Source organism: Serinus canaria, chromosome 28 (genome assembly GCF_022539315.1).
Source record: "Serinus canaria isolate serCan28SL12 chromosome 28, serCan2020, whole genome shotgun sequence".
Classification (NCBI taxonomy): Eukaryota; Metazoa; Chordata; class Aves; order Passeriformes; family Fringillidae; genus Serinus; species Serinus canaria.
In genome coordinates this window covers 3,278,307-3,299,171 of record NC_066341.1, presented here as the reverse complement: position 1 = coordinate 3,299,171, position 20,865 = coordinate 3,278,307, and the positions used below count along the sequence as shown (strand labels likewise).

The window sequence follows — 20,865 nt, the reverse complement described above, 5'->3', positions numbered from 1 at the left end:
TGTGCTGTCCCCGCGGTGCTCTGTGTGCTGTCCCCACGGTGCTCTGTGTGCTGTCCCCGCAGTGCACTGTGTGCTGTCCCCGCACTGCTCTGTGTGCTGTCCCCGCAGTGCTCTGTGTGCTGTCCCCACAGCACTCTGTGTCCCCACACTGCTCTGTGTCCCCACACAGCTCTGTGTGCTGTCCCCGCGGTGCTCTGTGTGCTGTCCCCACACTGCTCTGTGTGCTGTCCCCGCAGTGCTCTGTGTGCTGTCCTCACACTGTTCTGTGTCCCCACACTGCTCTGTGTCCCCACACAGCTCTGTGTGCTGTCCCCTCGGTGCTCTGTGTGCTGTCCCCACACTGCTCTGTGTGCTGTCCCCTCGGTGCTCTGTGTGCTGTCCCCACGGTGCTCTGTGTGCTGTCCCCACGGTGCTCTGTGTGCTGTCCCCGCAGTGCTCTGTGTGCTGTCCCCGCAGTGCTCTGTGTGCTGTCCCCTCGGTGCTCTGTGTGCTGTCCCCACGCTGCTCTGTGTGCTGTCCCCATGGTGCTCTATTTGCTGTCCCCGCAGTGCTCTGTGTGCTGTCCCCACACTGCCCTGTGTGCTGTCCCCACACTGCCCTGTGTGCTGTCCCCACGCTGCTCTGTGTGCTGTCCCCACGGTGCTCTATTTGCTGTCCCCACAGTGCTCTGCCCAGTGTGGCCTCGGCCAGCAGAGGAGATCCGTCCAGTGCCTGGCCCACACTGGGCAGCCGTCCATGGACTGCGTGGAGGCTCTGCAGCCCCCCGGGATGCAACAGTGCGAGACCAAGTGCGAGTCGGGGCCGACGGACAACCCTGAAGGTGAGGGGGCTCTGCAGAGGGGACACATGTCCCACTGGGACAGGGACACTGCCGCCAGCACAGCGCCAACTGGGCTCCAGGGTGGGGAGACCCCATGCCTGGAAGTGTCCAGGGGGCTTGGGGCACCTTGGGATAGTGGGAGGTGTCCCTGACCATGACAGGAGTGGGAAAATTTGATCTTTAAGGTCATTCCACCCATACCTGTGGCCCAGCTGAAGATGGCACCCAGGTTCTTTGCCCTGGCACTGCCTGACACAACTCTTGTATGGCTGAGTGTGGGGTGGGGCTGTGTAGAGACCCCAGAGCTCCTCAGAGCCAAGCAGAGGCCCAGACACAGCACAGGGGGGGTCCCACATGTCCCCCCAAAGCAGCCCAGCATCACCTCCTGCACAGAGTACTTGGTCCATGGGATGTAGTGCCAGGAGTACAGGAGGGGTCTCTGTGGAGGGGACATGTGTCCCACTGGGGAGAGGGACATGGCAGCTAGAGTTGGGCTCCAGGGTAGGAGAATCCATCCTGGAAGTGTCCAAGGCTGGGTTGGATGGGGTTTGGATTACCCTGGGATAGTGGGAGGTGTCCCTGCCCATGGCAGGGTGGCAGTGGATGGGCTTTAAGGACCCTTCCAACCCAAACCATTCTGTTGAAAATGTGTCCATTTTGTGGCTCTGGTCCCAGGCCAACCTGGTGGGGCATGACCCCAAGAAATGAAGGAATTCCACCTTGAGAAATGCAGGAACTGCACCCTGGCAAAGGAGGTTTCCATTAGTGAGGTCCTCAGCAGCTTCTTCATCACAGCTGCATCTTCAGCTCCCTGGCAAAACCCCCCAGGATCTCCTCAGCCTGGCTGTATCATATTTTCAGGGAACTCCCAACGAGGGGAGAGAAAATTATGCATCTGACTCCAGATCGGAAAGCTGCGTGTTCTGATCACGTCGGGGTCACCACTCATTGAATTTGCAGGGAACCCCCAACAAAGGGGACAGAAATGATGATCTGACTCCATCTTATCAGAAGGATAATTAATTATTTTATTATACTACATTATTCTATACTATACTGCATTACATCTAAAGTGAATCTGCCAAGTACTCAACCCTGCACACACTGCCCAGAATCTCATGACTGTCAGCTCACAATTCCCCCCCCACACACACACCTGGCCCTGACAGGCCAAGGAAGCAAAACACCATCACTCTGGGTAGACAATCACCACATTGCATTCTGCTTTGGCACAAACACAGGCACAGCAAATGATAAGAATTGTTTTTCCTTTGTCTGAGGTTCAGAGAATGCAAAACCCAGAAATATTCTCGGGAAGAATTGTGCCTTGCTTAGCTCTGTGAAGAGCAATGTGGTGACATGGCTGTGACCCTGCTCCCCCCTCTGTGTCCCCTGCAGAGTGCAAGGATGTGAACAAGGTGGCCTACTGCCCGCTGGTCCTCAAGTTCAAGTTCTGCAGCCGGACCTACTTCCGACAGATGTGCTGTAAAACCTGCCAGGGCCACTAGGACACAGCGGGACACAGCGGGACCCCCGTGGCAAAACTGGAAGGCCAAAGCTTCACTGGAGGGCCCTGCCCTCCCCGGGAGCCTCCCCTGGCTCCCGCACAGACTCCGGTCACGCTCCCACGGGCGTCACCCAAACCCGTCCCCCACAGACCCCCTTGGCCCCCGAGCTTGACAGAGGCAGGTTCCCAGTTCAACCACTGCAGCCCCAGCTGGATGAGCGCTGGGAGAGGGGGGAGCTGGGCAGAGCAGGGACTTTACTTGAAATTCTGATGTTGTTATTTATTCGTAGCGGAGCCAGGTCCCTCTGGGGGAGGTGGCACCGCTCGCCCTCGCTCCTGCCCCATCTTGCTCCGTGTCCCCAGGGCACCATCACGGGGCTTGGGCACTCCAGGGGCTGCTGCCCGTCCCTCGGGACCCCAGGGGAGCCAGGAAGGAGGGTTCAGGGCCTGGGGTGGCTTGTGGCTCCTGGGTGATGGGTGAAGAGGAGCTGCTGTGGGGAGTGGGGCTGGAGCAGGGATTTTGTCCCTTTGTTTGCACCCTGTCACCTCGGGACTCGGATCAGGCCACCCCGTGAGCAGAGGGTGACACCCTCACTTCAACTGGGAGAGGGGGTTCTCCAAACTCCCATAGCCACCAGCTTGGATTGGGCTGATCCCCTGTTTGCCCTTGTCACTTTTAGGACCAGATTTTACCCCTTGAAGCACGAGCTGAGCTGGGGGCAGAGGCGTGCTGGGGGCTGCAGTCACTGCATGGGCATCCAGGCTGTGCCAGGCTCAGGGGGAGCAGCACAGGAGGGCGCAGGACATGAATGGGCCTGGCACCCCAGAGACAGCCTCAGCCTCACTTCCAAAGGTGCTTGACTTCCAAAGGTGCTTTGCCTCCAAAGGTGCTTTGCCTCCAAAGGCAGCCTGGCCACATGTGGCCGTGGCCTCGAGGTGCCAGTCCCAGTGCCACCCACCCCTCTGCCCACAGGAGGCCTCCAGAGATGAGGAAAGAGCAGGTTTGAAATTCCTCCAGGTCACCTGGTGGCCAAACCTGGGCCAACTCCTCCACGGGCAGCCTGTGGAGGAGACCTGACTTCAACTCTCCAAGGCATGTGCTTTGTGTTGGCATTGTAATTGTAATTATGATGATTATTTCCAGGCCTTTCCACATCACAGCGATGGGAAACCTTTGTCCAAAGCCATGTTTTGTTCCCTTGGGGCCATCCCTGTGGTGCAGGGAGGGGACATTCCCCTTGCCCCTGAGCAGAGCCCCCGTGTGCTCCTCTCCCAGCTCCGTTTTTGTGTCCACCTGCTCCTCGGCCGGTCGCAGCTTCTCTGGTGCTCAGCAAACCTCGTTTCTCTTCCTTCCTGGTGCCATGCTCCGTTCTGATGGTTTTGGGTGAGGGGAGGGGGTGTTTTCACCATTTTTATATCGATATATATCCTACTGACCAATGTTTAACATACTAACTCTGAGGAGGAGCGACATAAGGCATGAATTATAATAAAGGAGTAGCTACGATCCCGGGCACAGCCTCTGCTCCCACTGCTGTTCCTCCAGCCTGGGGTTGGGTTTGGGCACCCTCAGCACCACAATCCACCCCAAATCAAGAGGTTTGGAAAAAGGGGAGGGATTTCCCTGGGAAGCAGAGCAGGTGGGAGAGGTGGGGATTCACCCAGAGCTGCGTTAGGACATGGAGGAAGAATTTCCCCCATGGCACAGAGACCCCTCCAGTGCTGGTGGTGCTGGGCTGGGCCAATAGGGGAGGGTGGGATTCTGCCCCACTCAGGTGAGACCCCACCTGCAGAGCTGCCACAGCCCTGGGCAACAACAGCAGGAGAACGTGGAGCTGCTGGAGCCAGGCCAGAGGAGGCCACGGAGATGCTGCCAGGGCTGGAGCCCCTCTGCTCTGGAGCCAGGCTGGCAGAGCTGGGGCTGCTCCCCTGGACAAGAGAAGGCTCCAGGCAGAGCTCAGAGCCCCTGGCAGGGCCTGAAGGGGCTCCAGGAGAGCTGGAGAGGGACTGGGGACAAGGCCTGGAGGGACAGGACCCAGGGAACGGCTCCCACTGCCAGAGGGCAGGGCTGGATGGGATCTTGGGCAGGAATTGTTGGCTGGGAGGGTGGGCAGGCCCTGGCCCAGGGTGCCCAGAGCAGCTGGGGCTGCCCCTGGATCCCTGGCAGTGCCCAAGGCCAGGCTGGACAGGGCTGGGAGCAGCCTGGGACAGTGGGAGGTGTCCCTGCCATGGCAGGGGTGGCTCTGGGTGGGCTATGAGGTTCCTTTTAACCCAATCCATGCTGTAACTCTGCTGGGACAAGGTGGCCAAGAACTGTCTCAGGCCTCAGTTTCCTGCAGTAACCTCACTCTTCTCTGCACCTCAAGTGGGGTGGGAAAAAACCCCCATAAAACAACAACAAAAAATATGCAACCAAAACCATCTCATTCCTAAAACCACCTCCAAGCACTGACTGGCCAGCACTGGACAGGTGACATCCAGCTGTCACTGCAGGGTGAGAGGAGAGGTGACCGAGGCTCTGAGCATCCCTGCTGGGCTCTGTCCTGCATCCTGTCCCTCACCCAGCAGCAGCAGCAGAGGTGGGGACACCCTGGGCAGGGCCACCCCCAAGTCCCTGGTAGCAAAGCTGCCGTTGTCCTCCCCACCCCCAGGAAGGGTGCAAAATGAGGAAGTGGGAGGGAAAGAGAATTCGTCACTATCGTTGTTACAGCACAAAGACAAAATCCGAGTGCTCTGTGATGGCCCCGGGCTGTCGGTGACAGGAGCCAAGAGCACCTGGCTGGGGAGGGACACAGGGACATCATGGTGAGTGCCAGCAGGGCCCCACCCTGCTCCCCTCGGGCCCCCCAGGATGTCACCTCCTACTGCTGCCACCTCAGGGCCACCTCAGCCCTGCCCTCCTCACATCCAGCCTGGCCCCTGGCTGCTCTGGGAGCTGCCCCATGTCCCTGCTGGAGAGGGGACAGTGCTCCAGCTTGGGGACAGGGCTGGGGGAGGCCATGGGTGGGGTGCAGGGGGCTGGTGATCCCCAGGACAGGGTGGGGAGCACCAGGGGATGGCTCTGTGCTGTCACACAGAGGTTTGGGGCTTGCTGTCACTGCTGTGGTGCCCACGGGACAAATGTGTGTCCCCACTGGTGGTGCTGGTGGGGCAGAGGGTGGGGTGGGGGTGGCAGCCACATCCCCCAGGCTGAGAGGGACCCTCTGGGTGCTGGTGCCCGTGGTCAGGGGACAGGGCTGCAGGGAGGGCAGCAGCCACTTCTGGAAGTTGCTGTGGAGGCAGAAGAGGAAGGTGAAAGGGCTCAGAATCAGGAAGATGCTCAGACATGGGGTGAGGAGCTGCCACAGCTCTCAGCTCTGCTTCCTGCATCCCTCGGGCTGATGTGTCCCAGCTATTTCCACCCAGACAGGAAGGGGACAGTGGCCAGGCTGAAACTGAACCTTCTGCCACCCACACTTGTGGCTGTCACCTCCGAGAGGCTGCTCAGATGCTGTCCCCAAGGACATTTCCACTGCCCCCTCCTCCACAACCTGAAGCTGTTCTGTGGCTTCCTGGAGGACCAAAGGACTCTGCAGCCATGGCCCTGAGCCCTGCCAGCCCCATCCCCATCCCAGCCCTGCCGGGGCCTGCCTGTGACAGAGGTGTGACAAACCTGCTGCTCCTCTCAGGCTTCCGGTGGTTTTGGAGGTTTTGATGCTTCTGGGTTTGGTGCCACTTTGGGCTGCATCCACTCCCTGCTCGGGCCTGCAGGGTTCTGTTGTGGTTTAGCCAACAGCTTTGAAGAAAACACGATGTTTTCAAAGTGCTGCCACAGGGCTGCTCCCATCCCTGCCCTGAGATCCTCTCTGAGTGCCAGGAGCACGCTGGCCCCGGGCACAGGGGTGGGAGCAGTGCCCATCCCACAGCTGGGGGTGCTGAGGGGCTCCTCGTGTGTCACCTGCCCCCTTTGGAGCAGAGTCCCTCGTGCACAGGGGCTGCAAAGGGCACCTGGAAGGTGGAGGGGGGACAAAAGCTTCTCCCTGCTTGGCAGGAGGGTGGAATGGCTTGGTGCAGGTGCCCTTCCCTGGAGCAGGGCAGGGGACTGGGCAGAGGGGACTGGACAGAGCAGGGGATGGAGGAACTGCTGCCCCAAACCTCTGGAAGCAAATTAACTCATGCTCCCAGTCCCCACAGGGATGTCACCTGCAGCTGCAGATGTCACCTATGTCCCATGTCAGCTCTCTGGGCACCGAGCTCAGGCAACATCAGGGCTTTAAGGGATCCAAATTCCCCTTCATCCTGACTTTACTCTGATTTTTTAGTGAGCCCTGGCCCTGCAAACGCCCTGTGACAGGCTCAGGGAAGGCAGGAGCACCCAGAGCTCTGCAGATCATGACAAACCCTTCATTTCCCAGCTGTGAGCTGGTGTTTTCCTCCCAGCTGGGCTGCACCAGGTGCCCCAGAAGAGCCAGGAAAGCCCCTGAGCTGGCCCAGAGGAAGAGGTGAAGACACACTCACCGCTGACACCTCTAAGTAGCTGACAGAGAATCTCTGAGTGTCAGCTCAAAACCTTTGAGCTCTCAGAACAGGAAATTCTCCTTTTGCCTTAATTTGGCCTCCACCAGCGGCCCAGGGTGGCTGTGCCAGCAGGTTTGGGGTGGTTGGACAGGGCACTGAGGGCTTTGGCTGCCCATGGGCTCTTCCCACTCTGCTCATCCTGAAGCTCAGGGTTTGGGGTGAAGCTGGGCAGCCCTTGGGGTCCCTGGCAGCTCCCTAGGTGACACCACAGTGACCCATGGAGAGGCTGCCTGAGCCTGCCCGTGCTCTTCCAGCTGGATTTCCTAGGGGATATTAGGATGAAGGCAATAAAAAGGCCTTGAAAAGGAAGAGGAGAAGCTCCCTGGGTGATTTCAGGCTGCAAGAGCAGCCCTGGACTCCCTGAGCCCCTGAGCTGACCCCAAAAAAAGGTGGTGGGACAACACCAAAAAGCCCCTTCAGCAGCTACGTGGGCTTGGCTGGCATTTGGGGTTTGGAGAGGGGGCACAGGGGATGTTTGGGGCTGCAGAGCCCAGTGACAGACACCCCAGGGTGGCTCTGGGGGGCTGGGGACACCCAGTGACAATCAGAGGCTGCCAGGAGCCTGCAAAGGTGTCAGGATGCAGGGCCCTGAAATCTTGAGAGCCTGCAGGGAAATCAGGCAAAAGGGGAAGAGGAGAAGAAAGGGGAAATGGAAAGAGTAAGAGGCCAGGGCTGATGGGGGAGAAGTGAAATCTGTGACAGGAGCTTGGGGGTGAAAGAGGAACCGCGGGGCTGGGGAAGGAGGAGCCTCAGCCCGGTCCCGACGGGGTGTCCCCTCCTGGGGACGGCCACCACAGCTGTGCCCAGCCTGTCTGTGGGGCCATCGAGGGCAAGGGGGGGCCTCTGGGTGGTTTTTGCAGGATGAAATCCTCTCTCACATCTCCCTTGTTTACCCCACAAGGCTGAAATCACAGCCCAGCCCTGCTGCTGCCCCACAGCCCCCGGGGCACAGAGCTGGGCACAGCTGGGCACAGCTGGCAGAGGCTGCTGGCATCTCCTGCCCGGGGGAGCAGGGGCACAGGGTGTGAGGAGGATGTGGGGGTGCAGAGGATGCCACCACCACCCTTCCCCTGCCTTGCTCTGGCTCACAGTCAGTCTGTGCATCAACAAAAGTCCTTCCTTAGCCCTGGGGAGGAGCAGGGGCTGGGGCAGGTCCTGCCAGCTCCTCTGAGGGTGACAGGAGGCCAGGAGGGCTCCGGGGCGTTGGGACAATCCCCAGTGCTCTGAATTTCGGGATCTGTTTGGTCAGTCCTGGTTTGGGGTGAGGGCTGAGCCAGGCAGGGCTGCGGCAGCTCGGGGGGTCAGAGCCAGCCCTGGTGGCCAGAGGTGGCCCCGGCACAGCCGCTGTGTCCCCGTTGTCCCCTCAGGGCAGCAAGGAGCGCTTCCACTGGCAGAGCCACAATGTCAAGCAGAGCGGCGTGGACGACATGGTGCTGCTGTCCAAGATCTCCGAGGAGGCCATCGTGGAGAACCTCAAGAAGCGTTTCATGGACGATTTCATCTTTGTATCCTTCCCCAGGCAGCGGGGACAGGCACAGGGAGCGGCAGGGATGGGCTCCAAGGCTTTGTCAGCACATGGGACAGCGTGTCCCTGCCCTGCGGGGACAGATCTGCGGGAATGTCGCCGTTCCCGAGCTGAGCTGCGCTTGGCACAGACACAACAACCAGACCCCCCCTCCTGCCATGCTGCAGGACCCACTTTGCTCCTTCCTTTGCAGCCACAAAGCCCCTCAGCCTCTCCTCCCCCTGCTCCTGCCCACCGCTGTGGTGTGTCCTGCCACCCCCCTGCCGGGGTGGCAGCAGTGACATTGTCCCCTGCTGCTGTCACCCACCCCCAGCGATGCCCACAGCGTGTCCTGGCTGCTCTGAACCCGCCCAAATCCAGGCAAACCCTGGATGGAGCAGGACCATCCCTGCAGGTGCGGGGAGGAGGTGCCACCCCTGCTCCCCAGCAGTGCCAGCACATAGGAGACACCGTGCCAGCGCAGGGGACACGGAGCTGCTCCAGCCGAGCTGGCACTGCCGGGCACCACAGCTCTGCAGGAGGACGGGGACCTGTCCCCAAGCCCTGCTTACCCCACAGCTCCCTGGGGACATGGCCAGCTCGGTGCCCTGGGGTGGCTGTCCCTGCTGGGGACAAGGAGCAGGGCCCCGAGGGGCACAGCTGGGCACAGCAGGGCTCGCCGGGGTGGCAGCGGGGCTGAGGCTGCTGCCCACGCCGCTGCATTTCCCCTGCATGTGGGCATGTGGCCCTGTCCTTACAAGGCGATGCTGTCCCGGCTGTGACTCAGCCACCTCCCCCCGCAGCCCTGGGGCTTTGCATACGTGTGGAGTTGGATTTTTTGGGGTTTTGATTTTGTTTTTTGGAGGGGAAAAATACCCCACACAACCTCTCCCTTCCTTTTTTGCTGTGCTGCCGCACGCAGGGCTCTGTCCAGTCATGACTCAACATCCCAAGCTTCTGCATTTCCCAGAAAAGCTCCCTCTTCCTGCCCTCTGGCCGCTCTCCCCCTGTTTGGGACACAAATAGGATATCAAAGGCTTGGATAGCCCCACCTGCTCCATCCCCACCCTCCATCTCCTCACCCAGCTGGGGGCTCACCCCCATCCCGCTGCAATTCCCTGCTTTTCCATGCTCTGCCCGCACTGGGTGACTCGGGGATGCTGCAGGAAAGGCAGCAGGGTGGGCAGGGAAAGGCAGGAGCCGCGGTTCCTTTCCTCTTCATGCCTCAGTTTCCCTGGATGTAAAACTAGGATGGGCTCCTGCTGGAAAAGCCCCACATGGAGGGTGAGCAGAGGTTGGATTACAGGGATGCTGGAGAAGTTTTGGAGCCAGAGCAGGGAGCTGAGGGGATGCTCCTGCACCCATCACACTGCAGGGCCTGAGGGAGCTCTGGGAGTGCCCCGAATCACGGCAGCAGGGCAGCTCTGCCTGTGCCAGGCTGGAAATGCCACCCTCATGGCATCCCTGGACATGCCAGGGACCCCATAACCACCTTCCTGTCCCCTGGGTGGGAGGGGCAGTGGGCAGGAGGGACACGGGAAGGGACACACGGCCCTTGACTGCTGCCCAGACCTACATCGGGCCCGTGCTGATCTCTGTGAACCCCTTCAAGCAGATGCCGTATTTCACCGACCGCGAGATCGAGCTGTACCAGGGCGCGGTGAGGCTGCCCCGCGGGCAATCGGGGGTTAAATTTGTGCAACATCCCCCCAGGGGCGTCCCCTGAGGGTCCCCATCCTGCACAGCCCCTCAGCTGCTGCAGGGGTCAGTGCTCCCAACAAGAGACACAGCAGCAAATCCTGGGGAATTCAGCTCAGAATTGCAAACGAAAGAAATCCAAAGATGGTCAAATGCAGCTGGAGTGGCTCTGCCCCAGCCCTTCCCGAAGAGGAGGGGGGGTTAGAAATCACCAGACTCGCTGCTGATGAGCTGCTGTTTGTGGGAAAAGGCTGGTCCCCACAAGGGCGGAGTGAGGGGGATTTGGGGAGCTGGGGAGCTCTGTGCCCAGCCCTGCTGTCCTTGTCCCTTGTTTAAGATCAGTTTGAGGGGGCTGGTTCCCACATGGGCAGAGTGAGGGGGATTTTGGGGATTTGGGGGCTGCTTTGTGCCCAGCCCTTCTGTCCTTGTCCCTTGTTTAGGGTCAATGTAAAGGGGCTGGTTCCCACATGGGCAGAGTGAGGGGGTTTTGGGGAGCTGGGGGTTACTCTGTGCCCAGCACTGCTGTCCTTGTCCCTTTTTTAGGGTCAGTGTGAAAAGGCTGGCTCCCACATGGGCAGAGTGAGGGGATTTGGGGAGCTGGGGGCTGCCCTGTGCTCAGCCCCACTGTCCCTGTCCCCTGGCTAGGCCCAGTATGAAAATCCCCCCCACATCTACGCCCTGACTGACAACATGTACCGGAACATGCTGATCGACGGGGAGAACCAGTGTGTCATCATCAGGTACTGGGGGACACTGGGCCACAGCTGGGCTGTCACTGCCCCTGGGGACATCTGTCCCCACCAGCCCTTCTCCCCAGACCAGGGTTTCCCAGCTGAAGTGTTGGCTCCTGGGCTCTGGGGTGTCTGGAGGGACCCCCTGGACCACAAGCACCAGGCAGGGCTGTGACCAAGGGTGTCTCAGGCAGGGACAGAGCCCCAGAGCCTTGTGCAATGCAGCTCTGCAGGGCAGTGTTGCAAGGGAAATGGTCAGGATGTGGGGCAAGGCTGGAGACTTCCCTCTGAGGCTCCCAAGTCCCCTTCCTCCACTTCTAAACCTGGTGAGAACAAATTCAACATTCCTCACCGAGCCACGCTCTGCTCACAATGATTCCCCTGGGCAGCCCCATCCAAAGGGGTGGCACAGTCCCCAGAATTCACTGTCATCCTCTGGTCCTGCTCCAGGACCCAGCCCAAAGCCCCCCCAGGGGATGGGTGGCTCTGGTGGGGCCGTTTCACATCTGCTCTGCTTCGCCCTTTGCACAGCGGAGAAAGCGGAGCTGGGAAAACGGTGGCAGCAAAATACATCATGGGCTACATCTCCAAAGTGTCTGGGGGCGGGGAGAAAGTCCAGGTGGGTCTGTTGTCCCCCTTGCCACTCATCATTTCACCCCCCAACTGATCCCCACCACCCTGGTCCCCAGCATCCCCCTGATGGGGGCTGGTGGTGACACACGGAGCACCCTCTCCAGGACAGGGGACACGCAAAGCCTCAGGTCTGTCCCCAGGCCTGGAGTGGGACACAGCAGTGCTGAGCCCTGCCCTCCTTTGTCCCCAGCACGTGAAGGACATCATCCTGCAGTCCAACCCTCTGCTGGAAGCCTTTGGAAATGCCAAAACTGTCCGGAACAACAATTCCAGCCGCTTCGTAAGTGCCAGGGCAGGTGCAGGGGTCAGCACTGCAGCAGAACCATTGAAGCAGCTGGGTTCAAAGCTGACCTTTAGATCAAGTCCAGCCATTCCCCCAACACTGCCCCAAAAGTGTCCCAAGTGCCACATCCAGCTTTTCAATCCCTCCAGGGATGGTGACTCCACCACAGCCTGTTCCAGTGCCTGAGCACCCTTTCAGTGGAGAATTTTTCTTCATATCCAACCTAAACCTCCCCTTGGGCAATGTGAGGCCATCTCCTCTGGCCCTGTTGCCTATTACTTGGGAGAGGAGACCGACCCCACTGGGCTCCAACCTCCTTTTGGGCAGTTGAGGGGCCAATGAGGTCTCCACATAAACCATGAAGTCTTCAGCCAGGGGTTGCACACCTCAGCAAAGCTCCTGCTGTGGTGGGCAAGGGCTTGGGGGGGAATGAGGACTCCCCTGAGGCAGGGCCACAGCTCTGAGCAGGATCTGTGCTGGAGCAGGGAAAATACTTTGAGATCCAGTTCAGCCGGGGCGGAGAACCCGATGGGGGCAAGATCTCCAACTTCCTGCTGGAGAAGTCGCGTGTGGTGAGCCAGAACGAGTGCGAGCGGAACTTCCACATCTACTACCAGGTATGGTGTGGAATTTCTCTTCAGTCGGGGTCACCAAATGTGGTAGTGTTCGCAGGGGGTCCCAGGACGAGGGAAGAGATGAGAATCTTGACTCCATGTTTCAGAAGGCTGATTTATTATTTTATGATATATATTATGTTAAAAGAAAATGATGTATTAAAACGACACTAAAGAATAGAAGAAAGGATTTCATCAGAAGGCTAGCAAGGAATAGAAAGGAATGGAATGATAATAAAATCTTGTGACTGACCAGAGAGTCCAGGACAGCTGGACTTTGATTGGCCATTAATTAAAAACAACCACATGAGACCAATCAAAGATGCACCTGTTGCATTCCACAGCAGCAATAATCATTATTTACATTTCATTTCTGAGGCCTCTCAGCTTCTCAGGAGAAAAATCCTGGCAAAGAGATTTTTCAGAAAACGTCATGCCAGCAGTATGGGGGTGGCCTGGAGCCACCAGGCTGCAGGGGGGGACCAGGAGCTGGCTGACCACAGCCCCCTGTCCCCTCCCAGCTCATCCAAGGGGCATCCCAAGAGCAGCGGCAGAATTTGGGCATCATGAGCCCGGATTATTACTTCTACCTGAACCAGACAGACACCTACCAGGTGGAGGGCACAGATGACCGCAGCGACTTCCATGAGACCATGGTGAGTGCCTGAGAGGGAGGGGAGTCCCCAAAAGCTCTGGGGCCAAGTGGGGGCTCACAGGGTCTGTGCACCCCCAGAATGCCATGCAGGTCATCGGCATCTGCGGCGAGGACCAGCAGCTGGTGCTGCAGATCGTGGCAGGGATCCTGCACCTGGGCAACATCAGCTTCAGGGAGGAGGGCAACTACGCCCGGGTGGAGAACACTGACTGTGAGTAGTCACGGGGCTGAAGGGAACAGGTGGGGGAGCCTTGGGAATGAGTGGCCAGCTGACTGTGTCACAAATCCCCTGGCAGAGGAGGGAAGCAGCACCAGCACCTTCCACAGGTTAGAATGGGGAAACTGAGGGAGCAAGCAAATGGCTCAGCCAGAGCTTGATTAGCCAGGGGACAGATGCCAGTCACTTTGGGAGAGGTGTCACTTTTCCCTGTCATTGTCCCACTCTTGTCCTTCACACTTGGATGGGGCCGAGGGTTTTGACCGTGGCTGGAGCCAGGTGGGGACAACACAGCCCTGACCAGCCCCACTCTGCCCAGCCCTGGCCTTCCCTGCCTACCTGCTGGGGGTTGACCAGGAACGCCTCAACGAGAAGGTCACCAGCAGGAAAATGGACAGCAAGTGGGGCGGCCGCTCCGAGTCCATCACCGTCACCCTCAACGTGGAGCAGGCGGCCTACACCCGGGACGCGCTGGCCAAGGGGCTCTACGCCCGTGTCTTTGACTTCCTGGTGGAGGTGTGTGGGCCTCAGAGGGGATGGTCACCCCCTGCTCCAGGAGATGGCCAATCCCACCGCCCTGCAGCCAGCTTGTCCCCTCTGTCCCCGCAGTCCATCAACCGTGCCATGCAGAAGCCGTACGAGGAGTACAGCATCGGGGTGCTGGACATCTACGGCTTCGAGATATTCCAGGTGTGTGTGCCGGGAATGTCCTGCCCTGCTCCCACAGCAGGGACAGTGCCTGGGTCAGGTGGCCCTGAGAAGGGTTCCTAGAGCAGCACCCAAGCACTGCTGGTTGGGGTCCCCACGATGAGGCAGAGGAGCTGAAGGAGCTGGGGCTGTTTAGCCTGGAGAAGAGGAGGCTCAGGGGTGACCTTATTGCTCTCTACAACTCCCTGAAGGGAGGTTGGAGCCAGGTGGGGTCGATCTCTTCCACCAGGCAGCGCTGACAGAATCAGAGGACACAGTCTCCAGATACATCAGGGAAGGTATAGGTTGGATATTAGGAAGAAATTTTGCACCAAAAGAATAATAAAGTACTGGAATGCTCTTCCCAGGGAGGTGCTGTAATCACCATCTCTGGATGTGTTTAAAAAAAAACTGGACATGGCACTTGGTGCTATGGTCTAGTTGAGGTGTTAGGGCATAGGTCAGACTCAATGATCTTAGAGGTCTCTTCCAACCTCATTATTCTGAGATTCTGTGAGCAAAGGACAACTCAGCACCATTTTCTCTTCCATCTTTCATGCAGAAAAATGGCTTTGAGCAATTCTGCATTAACTTTGTGAATGAGAAGCTCCAGCAGATCTTCATCGAGCTGACCCTGAAGGCAGAGCAGGTACGGGGGGCTGGGCTGGGGGCTGTGGGGCTGTGCCATCACCCCAATTCCTGCAGCCCCCCTCCTCCCCAGCACCACAGCTGGAACAGGGGGTCTGCAGCACTTCCCAGGGGCTTGGGGCCCACCCAGCTCTCCCTGTGCTTCCCCAGGAGGAGTATGTGCAGGAGGGGATCAAGTGGACGCAGATCCAGTACTTCAACAACAAGGTGGTGTGTGACCTGATAGAGAACAAGCTGGTGAGTGGGGTCCCCTCTGCTGGGGAGGCTTTTTGGGGAGCAGAGGCACCCAGGGATAGGGGCTCGGTGGGTTGTTGAGGCAGCAAAAGCTGGTCCTGCCAAGCAGCAGAGAATCCCACACTGGTTTGGGTTAGAAGGAACTTTAAAGATCAGCTTTAAAGATCATCTCCCTGCCATGGGCAGAGACACTTTCCAGTATCCCAGGGTGCTCCAAGCCCTGTCTAGCTTGGCCTTGGACACTTCTAGCACCCATGCAAGGGCACCAGCTGTAGCTCAGTGTGAAGCAGCTGTGACCAGGTGCAGGATTGGGCCCTGACACACCCATGGCTTCCCTTTCCTTGTGGCAGAATCCTCCTGGCATCATGAGTGTCCTGGATGACGTGTGTGCCACCATGCACGCCACGGGCGAGGGCGCCGACCAGACCCTGCTGCAGAAGCTGCAGGCAGCTGTGGGCACCCACGAGCACTTCAACAGCTGGAGCTCGGGCTTTGTCATCCACCACTACGCTGGCAAGGTGGGTAGGGCACCCCAAAGCCCCCAGCCTGCGCCCCACAGCCCCACCCGCCACAGCTGAGGTCCCCTCCTGTCCCCAGGTGTCCTACGATGTGAATGGCTTCTGCGAGCGCAACCGGGACGTGCTTTTCACCGACCTGATCGAGCTCATGCAGAGCAGTGAATAGTGAGTCTGGCTGTGCTGGGGAGCTGGGGCACCCCAAAAGGCCTGGGGAAGAGGGCAGAGTCCTCAACATGCAGATCTGAAGGGCTGGTCCTGCCTTTGTGGGTTGGGGTGCTCAGTCCTGCATGACCCCAGGGACACCGGGGGCATCCCAGGGTTGCAGGGCTGGGCAGAGCAGGGTCATCCACCAGCTCTGCTCCTGCTCCTGCTCCTGCTCCTGCTCCTGCTCCTGCTCCTGCTCCTGCTCCTGGGGGTGGTCATGGAGGAGGCACTCAGCCCCCCAGTAGAAGATTTCCCAGCTGGCCCCAGCCCAGGCCGTGCTGGCAGCTCTCACCTGGGGACTGTCCCCTCCCTTCCAGTGGTTTCATCCGGATGCTTTTCCCAGAAAAACTTGATTCTGACAAAAAGGGACGGCCGACCACGGCAGGCTCCAAAATCAAGGTGTGTCCCATGGGCTGCAGAGCAGCAGCTGCCTCTGGGGCAGTGGCAGGGCCAGTGCTCCCACCACCCCCTTTGATGCTACAGAGGTCGATCCTTGCACCAGAAACAGGCCAACGACCTGGTGAACACGCTCATGAAGTGCACCCCACACTACATCCGCTGCATCAAACCCAACGAGACCAAGAAACCCCGGGACTGGGAGGAGAGCAGGTAACAGGGAGCCCACAGAGCCCAGGGAAGGGGACCCAGCCATGGAGGTGTGGCCAAGACCAGCTTTCCTCCAAAAACTGCAGCCCTCGGCTGGTGCCTCTGAGCTGTCCACTAACTTAGGGAAGCACAAGGAACATGTGAGGACACATTGTCCTCTTTAGGTGCACCTTTAGGTGCCCTCCCTACCTGTCATCATCCCACGTTGTTCCTCCCTGCTGCACAGGGTGAAGCACCAGGTCGAGTACCTGGGGCTGAAGGAGAACATCCGGGTGCGCCGGGCAGGGTTCGCCTACCGCCGCCTCTTCCACAAGTTCCTGCAACGGTGAGTGGCCACTGGCACAGGGCTGGCAGAGCTCACAGCACCTCCTCAGGAGGAGAGGAGGATGTGGGAAGCCCTGGCACAGCTTTGCAGGTGAAGAGAGTTGGGGGTGTTCAACCTGGAGAAGAGAAGGGGCCTTAGAGCCCCTTCCAGGGACTAAAGGGAGCAGCAGAGGGACTTAAGACAAGGGATGGAGGGACAGGACACAGAGAATGGCTTCCACTGCCAGAGGGTAGGGATGGATAGGATATTGGGAAGGGATTGTTTCCTGGGAGGGTGGGGAGGCCCTGGCACAGGGTGCCCAGAACAGGGCAATGTCCAAGGCCAGGTTGGACACTGGGACTTGGAGCAGCCTGGGACAGTGAAAGATGTCCCTGCTACGGCAAGACTGGATGGGCTTTAAGATCCCTTCCAACCTGAACTATTGTGGGATTATTGTGGGATTCTGTGAGCCTGCTCTGTCCCCACAGCTATGCCATCCTCACCCCCGAGACGTGGCCATCGTGGCGCGGGGACGAGCGCCAAGGGGTGCAGCACCTCCTGCGCTCAGTCAACATGGACCCAGACCAGTACCAGATGGGCAGGAGCAAGGTGTTCGTCAAGAACCCCGAGTCGGTGGGTGGCCCTGACTCCTGGGGGGCACTGCCCGTGGCTGGGCAACACTGGGGAGGGTTTTTAGGGTGTCCTGGCTCAGCACTGCCTGTCCCTCCCAGCTCTTCCTGCTCGAGGAGATGCGGGAGAGGAAATTTGACAGCTTCGCCCGCGTGATCCAGAAGGCCTGGCGCCGGCACATTGCCATCCGCAAATACGAGCAGATGAGAGAGGAGGGTAAGGCTGGGCAAGGACAGGGACAGTGCCACCCTTTTAGGGTGCTTTTCACTGGGACAGCCCAGCTGCCAGAGCAGCAGCCTGGCTCCTAATCATGGCACTAATGGTGATTAGGTGATGGAGGAACCGGCCCATGAGTTGTTAGGAGCCTTTTCCCAACAACTTTGCTGTCAGGTGTCATTTCTGAAAGGAGAGCACTGAGTTCCTGCTCCTTTTTCCAGCCCTGGGAGCCTTGTGCTCTCTCACTCTGCATTTCATGGCCTGCACAGGGATGGAGGGGAGTAGCTGGGATGAGCTGGTGTTTGTGGGAAGAGGCTGATTCCCACAACGGCAAAAGGATGGGACAAGCCACTGACCCCATGATGGGTTTTCCCACCCTCCCAAGCAAGCAGGAAAAATCAAGGAGGAAAACCCAGAACACAGCTGGGTCCATCCCTCCCTCCCACAGCATGAGGTTTTTTTGAAGGCAATTAATGGGTTTCAAAGCCAGCCAAGCTCAAGCAGCTGGGATTCCTCCCATGACATAAAACAATGCTGCCATGACCCATGTGACATTCTGGGGGGCTCTGAGCCACCAGCACAGAGCCATGTCAGACCTGCACCTCTTTGGGGTCCTTCCCAGCCGCCAGCATCCTCTACAACTTCAAAGAGAGGCGCAGGAACAGCATCAACAGGAATTTCGTGGGGGATTACCTGGGCATGGAGGAGCGGCCGGAGCTGCGGCAGTTCCTGGCCAAGCGGGAGCGCGTCGACTTCGCCGACTCCATCACCAAATACGACCGGAGGTTCAAGGTGCAGGGACACACCTGGGGCTGGACCAGCTCCTGGTGGCTTTCCTCGGGTGGGATGTGTGTTTGTGGGGTTTGTGCCCCGCCAAGCAAAGCCCCCTCACCCCTTTCTCTTGCCCTTTCCCAGCCCATCAAGCGGGATTTCATTCTCACCCCCAAGTACTTCTACCTGATCGGGCGGGAGAAGGTGAAGAAGGGGCCTGAGAAGGGGCAGATCAAGGAGGTGCTCAAGAAGAAGGTGGAGCTGCAGGCAGTGAGCGGAGTCTCGCTGAGGTGCATCCCTTACCAGGAGTTCTGCACGGGGGGTCCCCATGGCTGGGCTTCCCCTCTCTCCATGCCCTGCTGCTCCCCAGTCCCTCATCCATGGGGGCATCCAGGCCTGAGGAGGAGGCTCCCCATGGGTGCTTTGCAGAAGCCAGGGAGTTTTCCAGCCAAATCACCCTCCAAATTTTCTTGGGGTGGGCCCAAACCCTCTGGGGTCCCCAAATCTCCCCCAGCCCAGCTGGCACCAGCCTTCGTGGGGTTGACACCCCTGGTTGCTCCCCCAGCACCAGGCAGGACGACTTCTTCATCCTCCACGAGAATGATGCCGACAATTTCTTGGAGTCCATCTTCAAGACGGAGCTGATCAGCCTCCTGTGCAAACGCTTCGAGGAGCTCACACGCTCCAAGCTGCCCCTCTCCTTCAAGGACACGTAAGGATGGAAGCCAGGAGAGGTGACAAGGCAGGACAGGGTCCTGTCACCGCAGCCTCATGGCTTCTCTCGCCCCCAGACTACAGTTTCGGGTGAAGAAGGCGGGCTGGGGCGGCGGTGGCACCCGCAATGTCACCTTCGTCAGAGGACAGGGTGACGTGGCCGCCCTCAAAGCTGGAGGCAAAACCCTTACGGTCAGCATCGGGGATGGGCTCCCCAGGAATGCCAGTGAGTGCCAGGGCACTGGGGGGTGGCAGAGGGAGGACACAGGAGCGCTGGGGTCACAGGGCACAGCTGGAGGCCTGGGAGCATTGGGGTGAGCTGGGTGTACCCTGTGGGGTTTGTGTCTCCCCAATTTCTGCTCTGGTGATGGGACCTTTGAGGAACAAGGTTCAAATGGGGGGACAGCCCCTACAGCTGGCTCTGAGGACTGTCACCTAACTGGGGGCTTGTGTTCCCCCAGAGCCCACAAGGAAGGGGGCAGCACAGGGCAGAGGTGGCAGCAGGTGTCCAGCACCTTCCCGAAGTGCCCCATCAGCACCCAGAGGTGAGGAGGGGGTACGGGGTGGGGAATAGCCAGGGGTGCAGGCTGTGCATGGCCCCCCTGTAATGCACCCTCCTGGGACGGGCTGTTCCAGGTGCCTGCAGGAATGGGGGTCCCCAGATCCCCCGAGGGGATGGCCGGACGCAGAGGGACACCTACAAGATGCCCCAGAAGCAGACGCGGGGCCCCCCGGCCACAGCGCTGCCCGCCCGCAACCAACCCAAGGCACGGCCCCCATCTGGGCACAACATGGACTTCCTCAACGTGCCCGACCAGGGGGTGGCCGGGTAGGTCCTGTCCCACACCCCTGTCCCTGCCCCACCCTCCTCTCCCACTGCCACCAGCGCTGGGAGATGCTTTCTCCTCTGAGGAGGGGACCAGATGTGTCCCCTCCTTGGAGAAAGGGGAAGTGCCCTGGCTTTGCTGGCAGGACACATCTCTCAGGCTCTTGTGCATCCCAGTCCTCCCAGTCCCTGAACTGGGAGAACCCACCTGCAGGCACAGAACACTCCATGGTGGGGGGGAGCTCATCCTGCCCCAGTTCCCCCAGTGCCCAAATTGGGAGCACTCCACTGCAGGCACAAAGCACCACATGTGGGGGCAGCAGCACATGCCATCCCATGGGTGTGTGGGGACAGCAGGGTGGGCAGGGGCCAGCAGCACATGCCATCCCACGGGTGTGTGGGTGTAGGGTAGGCAGGGGCCAGCAGCACATGCCATCCCATGGGTGTGTGCGTGCAGGGTGGGCAGGGGGCAGCAGCACATGCCATCCCATGGGTGTGTGCGTGCAGGGTGGGCAGGGGGCAGCAGCACATGCCATCCCCGTGCCCTGCCGGTGCAGAGCCCGTCCCTCCCCGCTCAGGGTGCAGCGCCGCCGCAGCGTGGGCCAGCGGCCGCCCCCAGCGCGGCGCCCCAAGCCGCAGCCCAGGGCGGAGGGGCCGCGCTGCCGGGCGCTCTACCAGTACATCGGGCAGGACGTGGACGAGCTCAGCTTCAACGTGGGGGACGTCATTGACATCCTGATGGAAGGTACCAGGCTCCTGCCCTACCCGCCTCCTCTCACTGCCCTGCTGGCACCGCAGCTGATTGTTTGTCTCCTCCCCAGATGCCTCTGGCTGGTGGAAAGGCCACCTGCACGGCAAGGAAGGGCTTTTCCCTGGGAATTACGTGCAGAGGATCTGAGCTGGAGGAAAAGAGGAGGTCACCATCCTCCCACCCCACCTCCAGAGGCTGTGCGCAAGGTGCCAGGGCACCTGAAGTTTTCCCACCAACTTCAAAACTTCCCAAAAACTTCCAAACCGTGAAGTTTTCCCAGCAATGCTGGCACAGAGTGAGGGTTTCCTCAGAGCCCCCCGGACTGTGCCGGTGCCAGGGGCTGGATCCCACAGCCCCTTCAGTAGGGGCACCCCACAGCAAGGACAGGCTCTCGGCTGCTTGTTCGTACCCTGGGACTCAAACTGCTCCATGGTATGAACAGAACCGTTGTTCATAATTATGTTGTTCATAAATAAGCAGACTCAGCAAAGCTGACTCACATTTTGAGTTTGGGGGTTGTATTTCACCCACTGAGGC

At 59.6% G+C, this 20,865-nt stretch overlaps 2 protein-coding genes across 3 annotated transcripts in view; both read left to right on the top strand.

Moving 5' to 3' along the window:
• ADAMTS10 (ADAM metallopeptidase with thrombospondin type 1 motif 10) overlaps positions 1–3,840 on the top strand; it is a 70,637-nt gene extending 66,797 nt beyond the window's left edge. For both annotated transcript variants that reach the window (XM_050986195.1, XM_050986194.1), the window contains exons 24-25: positions 664–820; positions 2,219–3,840. In XM_050986195.1, the coding sequence (XP_050842152.1) occupies positions 664–820; positions 2,219–2,328 (267 nt within the window). In that variant the 3' untranslated portion in view covers positions 2,329–3,840. The remainder of the gene's footprint in view (positions 1–663; positions 821–2,218) is intronic.
• A 1,156-nt stretch (positions 3,841–4,996) lies between these two features.
• Positions 4,997–20,829, top strand: MYO1F (myosin IF). The gene is made up of 28 exons (XM_030233035.2): positions 4,997–5,132; positions 8,252–8,389; positions 9,959–10,048; positions 10,732–10,826; positions 11,349–11,436; positions 11,641–11,730; positions 12,219–12,350; positions 12,869–13,003; positions 13,081–13,213; positions 13,539–13,735; positions 13,829–13,909; positions 14,469–14,555; positions 14,705–14,791; positions 15,139–15,306; positions 15,386–15,471; positions 15,828–15,909; positions 16,013–16,119; positions 16,343–16,441; positions 16,909–17,053; positions 17,152–17,266; positions 17,889–18,058; positions 18,182–18,327; positions 18,603–18,749; positions 18,829–18,977; positions 19,213–19,296; positions 19,388–19,580; positions 20,156–20,322; positions 20,399–20,829. Exons 1-28 carry the CDS (start codon positions 5,130–5,132, stop codon positions 20,473–20,475), a joined length of 3,291 nt encoding a protein of 1,096 aa, XP_030088895.2. The 5' UTR covers positions 4,997–5,129; the 3' UTR covers positions 20,476–20,829.
• Positions 20,830–20,865: the final 36 nt, after the last annotated feature.